This window comes from Macadamia integrifolia, unplaced genomic scaffold (genome assembly GCF_013358625.1).
Source record: "Macadamia integrifolia cultivar HAES 741 unplaced genomic scaffold, SCU_Mint_v3 scaffold976, whole genome shotgun sequence".
NCBI lineage: Eukaryota > Viridiplantae > Streptophyta > Magnoliopsida > Proteales > Proteaceae > Macadamia > Macadamia integrifolia.
Window position 1 is genome coordinate 187,508 of NW_024870607.1, and position 13,474 is coordinate 200,981.

Consider the following 13,474-nt stretch of genomic DNA (forward strand, 5'->3'; position numbering starts at 1 on the left):
TCTGAATTCTGGACTGTAAGTGTTCCCTGTTAGTGATGGCATTGACTGGTTAGGTTAAAACAATATACCTAACCTTAAATTTTTTTTCAGAAGCCAGCTTTTAATAGCAGAATACTTAAGTTGCCATAACTTCTGAGTAAGAAACTTGATGAATGTCAAAATGGTGTAATGCTATGACAAGTTAGATAAGTTCATAAAAATTAGAATGTAGAGCAACTAAAATGGTGGTAAACCTCCACAAAGGTTGTGGGTTCCTTGAGAAACAAAAAAATGATCAACAATTAGAGAGCTCTAAATCAGCTCTTTTGGCTTTGTAGAAGATCCTGGAGATCATAACCGAAGTTAGGAAGGCTCTCTTTATTTCCTTTATGATTTCCTGTAAATATATCTCATAATTCCATGTTACTGATCTACTTTTTTGTCTTTCATCCTGGAAGTGTTTCTGTCCATCGCAGCCAAATTATGAGAATTGGGTTTCAGTTATATTCTCATTGACTATATCAAGATGTGTTCCCCATCCCTTCCATGGTTGGTGTAAGGGTCACTTTCAGACCTCATTCTTATTAAGTTTTTTGTTAATTTTCTCGTTAATAATTGTGAGAACATGCAAAGGTCCTGAATAATTATGGGTTGAATTTGCATTTTTTAATCATAAAATCATTCTTCTCCTCAAGCATTTAGGTATTTTAATTCATATATGAAGCATTGACCAAATGAAAGATTTTCTCTCTCTCTCTGACAAATCTGTTGATAAACCTAGTGAGTACACATAATCTGAGAATATTTTCATGTGCCAAATGGTCCCTTAAAGAATTAGAACCACTAAAGAGGCACTTCCAATGGTTTGTCTTGTGAAGGGTTTGAATTTATTATTGTATATGGATTGCTTGAAGGTACCATAGTAATGGATGGGGTCAGCCATTGGTGATTGAGATTCGCCAAACATGCCGCCCCTACCTTACCCAAAACTTTAAAAATGATAAATGACAGATGAGGGGATGAAATATCCATCCTTCTCATATGTGAGGAGGAAAAGGAGGACAACTACTAGAGCAGTTGGTGGTACCCTTACGATTATGTACTTGGGTCCTAGGAAGTCATGGGATTGACTCTCTTATTTTACTGGGAAGGTGGGTGAGAAATTAAATAAATTATATAAATAAGAAAAGGGAAATGAAGATTGGTGTCCTTTGGAACTCATAATTAGACGAAGTTTGGAAAATCTATGTGGATTAAGTTTTCCTTTATCCACAATGTATTCTCTTCACCATTGGCGATATGATGCAATGATTGGATATTCTTCATCTTTAACTCTCCATCACCTATTGTATGAGGTTGAAAGTACCCTTTTTTAAATTCAACAAGGTCAGATCTCATGGTTGAAGAGAAACTGGGTCCTTTGTATGCCAAATGTTGTTTTAGATGCAAGAAAGAAGGAGATTTCATCCTCTATCTAATCATTTTAGATGGACAAGCAAATATTGAGCTTGAATGCAAAGCTAATTCTCCCTTGCACAAAGGAATCTCCCTCTACGCGGAAGCCACAACCTTGGCTCTAATACCACTTGTTAGTAACTTGGTAAGAACTCATTATCTAAAGCTAATCAGTAAAGAAAGAGTGTCTTAGTACCTATAAGTATTTCGATGTGAGGTTTTTTACTTTTTAGCAGAGGAATGCAATATTTGAAATATTATGTCCTAATTGGTAAGAGTCGAAGGAGAAAAGCCCTTTTAATTAATTTTTAAAGAAATTATGCGTTTTATAAAAATAAAATAAAAGAGGTGTGAAGGACGTGCAACGTGGAGGCACGAAGGAAGGGTTGGCGAAGGCGGAGGGAATGCAGAGCTGGGAGAGGTTCGTTAGCGGTTAAGTGCTCAAAACGAGTTTCCCGCGAACAAGAAACTTGTAGCCTTGTCCCCAAAACGACTGGGTATCAGAGGAACGTCGGCCTTCCTTTCTATTCTCTCTCTCTCTCTAACTGGGAAAACGCCCTTTCCTCATATCTCCCTCTCCTCCTCCTTGTCCTGCTCCGATCCCAATCTGTTTGGTAATGTACCTTCTTCTCTCATTGATTTTTTTTTTCTTTTTCATCTTCTCCACTCCCTCCCGTTTCATTTGTTAAATGATTGTCTTCTTCTTATTTTTGTTTTTTCTTTTCAATTTTGGGTTTTGATCGTTTGTATTGGGTGATTGACTGATGAAATGGATAACAGATTTTTAACAGATTTTCATCTATAGTTTTATTTTCTAGGGATTGAAATGTGATCAATGATTTTGATAGCATTGAATAGTTGAATGTGGGTTAAGAAGCATTTCATGACTTAGATGTCATAATTGATAAACTTCACAAAACTATCCTCTTTCTATATTCTTTTTGGGAGAATGGGGAAGGAATAGGGGGTCTCTCTCTCTCTCTGAATTTATCTTCCTTCGTTGAGACTTTGACTTATGATTTCATTTTTATAGGTTTAATTGTTTCGGATTGGGGGAGTTTAATCAGATAATATTTATTGGGAGCATTTGCTTGAGATGGATTATTAAATCTATTTTTCGGATTTGTCGTGTCTGCGACCTGCAAAATGTTGTGCTGTGGAGGTGCGGAAGAGGAGAACTATGGTCCACCTGCTAATCAGTATACTGCCCCACCCAAGGGGATGAATTCAAATGGTACTATCATCTTCTTTGCATCCCCTTTTTTTTAAATCGGTGATTCCAATTCCAAGTATAGGATATAGAGAATATTTGTAAATAATTGGATCTGTTATGAATCAATTGATCTTTGATTAGTTCACTTGCAAAGATATCTTGTTTTTGTTTGATCACATTTTCTAGATAAATTTTATATCTTTTCCTTGTCTATAATTATTTTATTTTTTATCTTCTGGATGAATTTGTCTATAGTTTAATTAATTGGTCTAGATCCCATATCCAAGCAGCTTGAAGCTTTGGATATAAGGGTTGGGTTACCCTGGACATCTACGCTGCTTGACATAGCAATTGTGTGTAGAACTGAATGGGTTGAGCAGGGACCACGGGATTACTGGGCTCCCTGTAGCTTACAATGCTTGCAGAAAACAACTATCTGTTTCAGTGGAAAAAATAAAACCAGCTGTTCTCTATTTCAATGTCCTTGCACATCAGTGAATTCTGTAGGTGAGGAAACTGTTTGATGATCAACCCCTTTGCTACCCAAAGAGATGGCGTTGATCTAAATATTTGTCAAAAGCTCTCTATTTTCTTCATGCCAAATCAAACTAGACAATACTGTCCAGAGCCATTGTTCCCTATTACATTTATGTTGCATGGTTTTCACATCCCAATTTTTAAGGAAACGTTTCAAATGCCTTTAAGTTTTCAAAAATTGAATGGAAAACTGAAAACTTAAAGGCATTTGAAACGTTTTCTTAACACCAATCATCTGAGAGGAGCATCAGGTTCACAAAAGAATTCAATTAATCAGAAAAAAAAAAAACCAACTAGGTAACAAGACTCTTAGTGTAAACTGCAAAGGAATAACGTAGGGAGATTACTTATTCCCTGAGCATGAAGACCAAGGAGACAACCAACAGGCAATTTCTGTTTTCTAGAGACCAAGTTATCTATAATAAGTATTGTTATGCTTCTGGGAGTTGATCCCACCATGTAGCTCTTGATGTAAACTGTTGAGGTGATTTTGGAGTTGATCAATAAGAAAACTAGGGATGTAGATGTCACTTATATGGGAAATGAGGAAAATAAATTTGTGTTACCTAATATATTCTCTGTGTTATTGAAAGAGTTATAATCTTCTTACTATATACTGAGCTCAAATAGTTTTGCTGTAATTTTTTTTTTTTTTTTTTTTTTTTTGGGGAGGGGGTGGGGGGACAATACTGTTGCTGGGCATATCTATGTTAAAGTTGGCATATACATCCTCTTCCTTTCAATAATTGACCCTCTAAATCCTCACGCTGTTTGTGAAACCTTCTGTGACTCTATTAGCTGAAATTAATTAATGCAAGGTGGAGAAAAATCACTTGATTTTATGATTTTTATCCATATCATTTCCTCTTCTCATCTCCCCTTCCAACCTCCCTGGGTTTTATGTAAATATTGCAGTGCTCTTCATGCTTATGACACATTTTTTCCCTCATGCATATTAGGAAGTGAGAGAGGGCAGCCAAGAACTTCCAATGTAGCCAGGAGTGGAGGCCCTCCGAAGGTCTTACCTATTGAAATACCGGCCTTATCCTTCGATGAGCTAAATAGATTGACCAATAATTTTGGTCCCAAGTCTTTGATTGGAGAAGGTTCCTATGGACGGGTCTTCCGTGCAACCTTAAAGAGTGGCCAAGCTGCTGCCATCAAGAAGCTAGATGCCAGCTCAGCAGAGCCAGATAATGATTTTGCTGCTCAGGTTGGCATTTGGAAAAGGCTGAAAAAGGTTATATCTTTCACAACTGGGTCTTCAGTCTTACATCTTGACCTTTTCTTTCTTATAATGGATGATGCAGTTATCAACGGTTTCAAGACTTAAGCATGAGCATTTTGTCGAGTTGTTGGGATACTGTTTGGATGCAAACAATCGAATTTTGGCATATGAGTTCGCAACAATGGGCTCCTTACACGACATTTTACATGGTATCCATAATGAATTCTTCGCTTATGCTTCATACTTCAATGCTGATACTCAAGATGTTGAAATTCATGGGCACTATTTAAAGTTTAAGAACTTCAATGCTGAACAGTGATATTTATCTTTTGTTGCAGGGAGAAAAGGTGTTCAGGGGGCTGAACCTGGTCCAATTCTTAGCTGGAGCCAGAGGGTGAAAATTGCTTTTGGTGCAGCAAAAGGTCTTGAATATCTTCATGAAAAGGTTCAACCACCTATAGTCCATCGCGATGTCAGATCAAGCAATGTTCTTCTTTTTGATGATTTCATGGCGAAGATTGCTGATTTCAATTTAACCAATCAGTCTCCGGATACAGCAGCTCGTCTACATTCCACTAGAGTTCTGGGAACTTTTGGTTATCATGCTCCAGAGTAAGTTTACAATTGTCAATTATGAATTTACTGTTCCTCTGTTTTTAACTATGAAGAAATGCAACAGCTCATGAATTTCAGACCAGAATTGGTGAATCTTATCAGTGATATCATGCATTTTCCTTTTAGATTCTTTAGGAGGGAAATTAGAAAAAAATTAAGTGCTAATGTAAGATTTCAAAACTTCATCCGGATTAATATCACTAAGGATTTAATCTTGATTTATTATTTCAATCAACAATCTTCTAACATGGCTTGATGAACTAGGAAATATACTCTCAACTATAAATGAGAATGTGACTTTCTGTTTAGTATGTTTCCATGGCTAAAGGATTCCAAAATTGCTATTGCTTTTGAAATCTCTCAACCCTTAATACACTTAACTTTGTACTAACCTTGTTTTCTTTCTTTGGTATGTTCTGATTATTGACTTTTCCTTTGTCCCCATTCAGGTATGCTATGACAGGGCAATTGACTCAGAAAAGTGATGTCTACAGTTTTGGGGTTGTTCTTTTGGAGCTTTTGACAGGGAGGAAGCCAGTAGACCACACTATGCCTAAAGGGCAACAAAGTCTTGTTACTTGGGTGAGTCTTCATACTACCCAAGCTTTGTTAGCATTTCTTCCTCTCCCGCTTGGATCTCTAACCATATTGTACACTATAGGCAACTCCAAGATTGAGTGAGGACAAGGTCAAGCAATGTGTGGATCCCAAGCTAAACAATGAATACCCACCGAAGGCTGTCGCTAAGGTTCTTTCCTCTCCTCTCTTTAAATAATGGGAAAATTTCTGTCACTCCCCTATACTTTATATTTACTCAAACTCCTCCACTTACAGTTTCTTTTCTGATTCCCCCAGAAGAGCAAACTTTCACCTCTCTTTCTTGCCTACCAATTCTAAATCCCTAAATTACCCTTGCTCCCCTCCGAGAAAAAATTCATCTTAAAAAAAAAAAAAAAAAAAAAATCTCTGTGAGCCTACAGTTCCAATCAAAGAGGTAAAGAAAGAAGCCAATGCAACCACCGGGCTTCTGAGGGCGGAGGTGCAGCTAGAGGTGGAGGGGCGGAGGGTTGAGGGAGGGCACTAGAGAGGTCTGTTACCAGAGGGGTTGTGGGAGGGGAGCATGGGTAATTTAGGGATTTAGAATTCACAGGGGAGAAAGAGAGGTGAAAGTTTGCTCTTCTGGGGGAATCAGAAAAGAAACTTTGAATAGGGGAGTTTGAATAAATGTATGGTAAATACTGAGGAGTGATAGAAAATTTCCCTTAAATGATTTTTCTTCTGTGTTTTACTCATCAACGGGAAATGAGGTTTAGTTGCATTACTCTTTCCTTTGCTTTGTATTTCAATAGACAGTACAGTATATGACCCGAGCTTAAGTCTTGTTTGTTTGGAAATCAACATTTGCATGTCTATGTGCTTGTGTTTCAGTTGGGAGCAGTAGCAGCACTTTGCGTTCAATATGAAGCAGACTTCCGGCCAAATATGACAATCGTTGTCAAGGCTCTTCAACCTTTACTTAGCTCAAAACCAGCAGGATCAGAGTCTCATGTGTAACTATAATGTTTTTTTTTTTTTTTTTTTTTTTTTTTTTTTAGAGATAAAAAGAAGTTTTCCTTTTTTTTTTTTTTTTCTTATTGTTGTTGTACTCTTTGGACTCAACATTGAGATCTAGTATCACAAAATTTTCTAGGAAAGAGTAGCAGTCATCTGGTTCAAGATGTATTTTTAATCTATTTTAGCTAGTCTTGAGAGATAAAAAATTGCTTCTGATGCCTTTGGCTTACAAGATGTCAGTAATTATGGATGGTTCATTTAGTACCCCAACCAAATTGCTATTACTGTACAACAGAACAATTCATATAGATGCAGATTGGCAAATTGAAAGCACCTGACAATGAGAGTTACAAAATAAAAGCTTTAAAATTTTATTCATGATCTAACCTCATGTAGACCACTCACAATGCATCACCCCATCTATGACCTATGTTGTGGAAACACCAAGGCTGTGTTTGGTATGCGTTCTTGAAATAGATTTTGGGTCTAGAATGCATTCTGTAACACAGTTTTGCTCTCTATTATCTCACTTCAAAATGCATTCTAGAGCCAGAACCTATTATGAGACTATGCATGTACTCTGCTGTTTTTTTTTTCAAGCTCCCAGTCAAATGAAGCTCAGATCTCTTGTCACTCATGAAATTCATGAAGTGAGCCTGGTTATAAACAATTTGGGTTGTGTCTGCATCAAAGTGATAAAAAGAGTCGAATGAGGAAGGACAAACACATCACAGTCAATGTTAACTAGTGCCACTTCCAATTGAAACCCACCCGAAACCACCCCCCCCCCTCAAAAAAGAAGAAGTGACAGAGACTTCCTTTATAGTTTAGGGAAAACAGAATCTTTCTAACCGTTACTTTCAGTCTTAATTTACTAAAATTGGACTGAGTGAAGCTGGCTAAGTGTCCTTTTGCAATTAGTGGAGTCTAAGCACCCTATGTTGTTGGCTGTAGCTGTTTTTTATTTTTAATTAAAGATTAACAGAAAGATATTAAAAGATAAAATATGAATACGTGATTAACGTTGAGGCATAGTCCACATATGCCCGGATGGAAAACAAATAAATATAGATTAATAAACATGCCCAGATGGGAAACAAACAAGAATGGAATAGATAAAGAAATAAATAGGTAGATTACTTATCTATGGCATCTCATCAGCAAAAAACTGAAAAGAGCTTAGGGAAAATGAAATCTAGATCTACCAAAAATATCTCACATGACATCACTGTCAACATAGCTCGGATGATGATCCATAACAAATACCAAACAAGAACGAACTGCCTTCTTCGCGAGGGACCTTTTGTTGTCTTCACCTAAGAAATTAAAATGGGAGGTTGCATTTTGTGGGTTGCTACTTGAAATGAAATAATCTCATTTGAAATTTAGTTGCAGTTGAAGGCATGAGGTGATTCTTCAAGATGTACTACTTCACTCTCAAGTTGTGATGCCCGTGAATCATGGATCATGGAACCTTTTTATTTTAGGGGTGGGAGGGGGCAGGGGGAGGGGATTATGAAGTAATCTAAGGTATTCAACAAGTCAACTAGTTTTTGTTCTATCTTTTTGCTGATTCCATTGAAGAGTTCATGTGAGCTATTTTTTTGGGTGATATGGAACAGGTTGAAAAGGTTATTTACTAACTTTATACAATGAAGAACCTGCTTATACTAATGTGTAGATTGTCTTTTTTTGGTTATTTTTTCTCATCTGTTGCTATACAGGGAATGGATTATGTTAATGCAACTGCAGCTCTCACAATACACTCCAAGCCAGAAAAAGGAATATTTGTAATCTAATGCCTATTTTAATCCTCAAAAGATTGTTAATTAACAAAAGAGAATATATTCCAACTAGCAAATTGCATGCCAAATTGCCTAATAAAATAAGGTGTAAGGCAATTTCTAACTAAAAGATGAAATCTTGGTTGCAAGATTCACCATTGCTACCAAATGAACTAACCAAAAAACTTGTTTTATATAGCATTAATTAGCTAAGTCTGATGCTAATAATGGGATCAACAAACTAAACAAATGAAGACCAGATTCATAAACATAGTTAATGAACCTTTTGAATTTAGCTAAACTGGGATCCCAGATGAACCAATGTTGCAAAGCTATGTTGAATCAATTATAGGTATTTGGCTTCGTTAGCCAACCAGTGAGATCATGTATTATGAATCAATCTTGGATCTAGTTGATTATGACCCTAGCTACTATGTAAAAGGCTGAAAGATGCTGCTTACATCTTGGTACAGATTAAATTAATCAGAATTAAAAAAAAAAAAAAAAAATCTGTTATGAAGATTCTACCTGCTATATTGGCAGTTTGTGGTGATTTGTCCCAAAACCTGTGGCTGTAACTGGTAACCCATCTTTAAAAAGACAACAAACTGATCACTAACATGCTTGCCCACCAAAAGGGGAAAGAATCAATTATAGTATTTGGCTTATTTCTGCTCCCAGTCCCCTCCCACTTATAACCCCCCCCCCCCCAAACCCCCCAAAAAGGACAAAAATTTGATAGCTAACTCTATAAAAAAAAAAAAAAGGGGGGGGGGGGGGAGTGTTTAAAAGAATGACTTGCTCAATTGATACTATGGGAATTGGGATCAGCCCATGATTAGGCTGTGCTTGAAATTGGACTAATAAAAACAAGAAAACCCCTAGAATGTAGATGGATAGATGACCAGATGGGTGTTGATATGGCCATATATGGGCTTTCCAGTCTCTCCCACCACTCTATATGAGTTTAAGAAGTCACTTTTCTCTATGGAAAGTTTTTTATTGATAAAGTTTTCATACAAATTCAATCATGTACTCTCCTATATATATATATAAGTCCATGTTCTCCTGGGTGGTCCATGGATCCTTTTGGTTGTTCCTGACTTTTCAATGCAATCTTTCGCTGTTTAGCAAGCTTTGTTAGGTCTAAAACTTGATATTGAACAAGGGATCTTAGAATCTATTTGTTCACAAAAATTTGGACTGTATGTATCGAAGATGTGCCATGAGGCAAATAGTGTATAGACCACAAAACCCTAACATTAAAAATTTATACATGTAACAAAAATTACTTCAAATGTTGTCGAGTAGCTAGTGTACAGTTTCTAATTTGTTCGAAGAATAATGTCGTGTTTCATATGTACTTTTGGAATAGATTCTGAGTCTATAATGCATTTTGAAACCCATATTTTCTTTACTTTCTCATTTCAAAGTGCGTCTTAGACCCAAAATCTTTTTCTAGAATACGTATAACATATCAAATACAACTTAATTTTTTTTTCACCCATGGTAATGTGACCATGTAATTGGACTCTTCGATCATCATTACAATCTTGCCCCACTATCCAATAGTATCGATAGAAGTGGATTTGAAGATTTCCTCCACACCCATGGTGTAGAGAAACTCGATCCTTGTCCACCCACTTGGCTTCTATATTGAAACCCCAATTTCGGAATGACTATTTCATCCCTTTTTCATTTATTAGTTCTAAAGCATTATCCTATCTGCAAATAATTTCCATGCAATAAAATGAAATCTTTGGACATATGCTATCAAAATTTTTAAGTAGAAGTGGGCATAGCCGATACTCTCCAATCAATGCCCACACCACAAATTCATCCAAAAAAAATGCCCACACCACAAGAAAACTATATGTAACTGATTATCAAATTATGGATATAAGCAACCTTGAGATTTGAGAGTATTGGTTGAAGGGTTATGGATAGGGCTCTTCTTGGTCTTCTTTGATAAGAGTTTCATCACTTTGTGGCAGATCTAATGGGGACCTCCACACCCCATTTTGATTAAAGACAAAAAATAATATAGATGATGGTTGTCTAAGCAAGTGGGGTAAGACATGTAAGAAAGGACAGAGCACTACAGCAGTTTGTATAAAGGGTACATGAGTAGAGAAATAGATATAGAGAACCTTTACCCAAAAAATAAAAAGATACATTTTTTTTGGAAAAACAAAGTTATTTAGATGGAACACGTAGATTGGTATATCTTGGTGGGCATCCTAGGAGGAGTCTACATCCTCTGCAACAAGCAGTGAGTATTGCATGACTCAGAGTATTTAGGCATGCACCCCAAGGGGTTCCTAACCATCCGATGGTCACTGCACTAGGCAGCGGCTGTAGACGATTTTCATCACACCCCTAGGAGTAATCAGACGACTCTCCTTATCCTCTAATGACTTGGCATTGTGCAATATGAGCTCTCACTCTGACTCTTGTGATTGTGGCATTTATTTAGGGATGTAAAGGGATATTCAAAAATTTGAATTTGATTCACATTTATATCTGTTTAAGACTATTTGTATCCAGTTAGAGGGTATCCAGATCTGAATAGATAATCAATTATAATAAGAATTAAAAAAATAATAATAATTAATGATCTCAAGGGTTTTTGAAGTTTCTATAAGTTCTAAAGAATGAGAAAAATAACTAAGACAACTGAGAGACATGGATTGAGAGCAAATCATATTCGTTAGGGGAGAGGAAGGTCTTGGTTACACAAGTTAGGGATATAAATGGATGTAAAAAATCTGAATTCTATTTACATTTGTATTTGGTCAGAGAATATCTAGATCCGATCACATCCAATCCGTATTCGATCCATTTACATCTGTACGTGCATTCTTCCCTACAAATTTGGTGACTTTCTCCTTCAATTGTGATGGTTCTACAACTACCGGCAAAACCTTTCACAATATTCATGAATTAGTTCCAAGTGACATTTGAAGTTTTAGATTTCAATGGGATTTCAACGAAACCAATATATTTTGATCAAATTTTGATTATTTTAGTAATTTTGACAATGCACATTTTAGGTATCAGTATTGGATTGAACGCATCAACCAATTTGTATTAATATCAATCGTGACCAATATCAATACCTAACCAATATTGTAGTGGCCTATCAGAACATGAGAGGATAAAATATTCCAAAAAATTCAATGTATTGATACTTTGAGAGGTAAAATGGTTCAATCTGATTTGATGCAAATCATCCATATCGATATCTATCAGCAAAACCAATTCCAGTATGAGTATCAATACTAATACCAATACTAAAGATAATGGTATCTTCTCTACTTTTAAGGTTTCGTGAAGTCTTCTAACCATTTTGCCATATTGTGTTTAGATGGCAAGAAACAAAAAAAAAAAAAAGAATCTAAGAATAGATAAATGAAAGAAAATAAATATGGAACGATTCATGAAGATCGATAAGCATGCACGACAAACACTACAAAAACAAGTTTTAGGCATACCTGAATCCATGGCTGAAGAATAAGAACTTCTCAATGTCTTCTTGTATGCTCCTCGTATAACACGATCAATGTTGGTCTGATCTACCCTCTTTCCCTTTTGCTTTTGGTCGTTAGCCTCACTTAATGGGTCAGTGATAAATATATATAGGGGTGATGGTAGGGACCAACCCTGTAATAAAATTAGGGTTTCCTCCCCATTAAGGAAATAATACCTTAGGTCCACACATAGTAATAAATATTTCATACAATTAAGGTGTGCTAATAGAATCCAATATCTCCATAGAGATCACTTACCAATAATATTGGATTCTTTCTGCTTACTCCATCTTTAGTCAGCACCACTAAATCGGTTTTGGAAACAAATCTTTGACTATGCTAGCCCACCTAATAGGAAATCTTACAATCTCCCACTTGGGCAGCATATGTCACAAGTTTTAGATTTTAAAATTTATTTAAAACGACTCTCCGATTTAGATAAACTGAATGTGGCCACAAACAAAACAGTGTCGAATGGAGTGCACCTTAAACCAAATGCCTTGGTCCGAATGAGAATTACAAACACCCAACCGTATTGATCATCACATCTAAAGCAATATGAGACTATACACGCCAAAGTGCTCATAACATCACCGACTTGGGCTGAATAATATGAAAGTGTGGTATGGAAATAACATGCAATGGTGATCATCATGTCTATTTCCAAATTGGTCCTGGCTCAAAAATCAAATGAGCCCTATGAGACAGATACCGAAGGTCTCATTAACTACAAGCGTCTCCCAAACGCTCAAGCTTCAATCAAAGAAGCTCATTGGGACTGGGTCTAGATGTCCCACAACACTAGCACTAGACCTCAATCAAACGAGGCTTTGCTAGCGACGGGATGTGTGTGTATTGACTAGAACCTTAGATACCGAATGAGGTAAATACACCACATATAACCTCAATTTTCTGTAGGAGACAAATAAATAAGTGTATACACATAAAAAAAATGGTCATAATAAAAATGCATATATATTCTTGAGAACAATAATAATGCATCATATATATAAAATAAAACTGAAAGTTAAATGCGAACATATTGAGCAAAACTCCCACTAATAAAATGCATAAAAAAAGAACTAACAAGTCCCATATTAATGACATGCGCTTGAAAGACTTTTGGAATCAAGCCCTTAGTAAGAGGATTTGTAATCATGTTTTCTGTAGCAATCTGTTCTATTGTAATCTGTGACTCTTGAACTTTCTCTTTGACAAAAAATTACTTAATGTCAATGTGTTTAGAGTCTGAAGTACTTTTACGGTTATGAGATAAACGAACCGCAGCGGAGTTGTCACAGAACATCCTCAATGGTTTAGATATAGAGTCAACAATCTATAATAATGTAGTTCTACAAAAATTTATGATTCATGAGCTTACTCCCACTGATCTTTAGATAGACCTATTCGATTCCTCCCATTTACATAAAAAACCTTAGCTTGAACATAATTAATAACCACTGGCTTAAGAGGCTTATCAATTAAGATTAAAATTTATTATCATAATGGCCAGAGAAATATTAAAGGATTAGTTCAATTTCTTAAAATTGGAACCATTCAAACTTTTTTAACAGAAAAT

At 36.0% G+C, this 13,474-nt stretch overlaps 1 protein-coding gene across 1 annotated transcript; it reads left to right on the forward strand.

Annotated features, from left to right (window-relative positions):
- Positions 1 to 1,813: 1,813 nt before the first annotated feature.
- LOC122070697 (probable protein kinase At2g41970) lies at positions 1,814 to 6,611 on the forward strand. The gene is made up of 8 exons (XM_042634911.1): positions 1,814 to 2,048; positions 2,468 to 2,668; positions 4,144 to 4,397; positions 4,495 to 4,621; positions 4,751 to 5,024; positions 5,477 to 5,609; positions 5,689 to 5,775; positions 6,456 to 6,611. Exons 2-8 carry the CDS (start codon positions 2,581 to 2,583, stop codon positions 6,579 to 6,581), a joined length of 1,089 nt encoding a protein of 362 aa, XP_042490845.1. The 5' UTR covers positions 1,814 to 2,048; positions 2,468 to 2,580; the 3' UTR covers positions 6,582 to 6,611.
- The last annotated feature ends 6,863 nt before the right edge of the window (positions 6,612 to 13,474 follow it).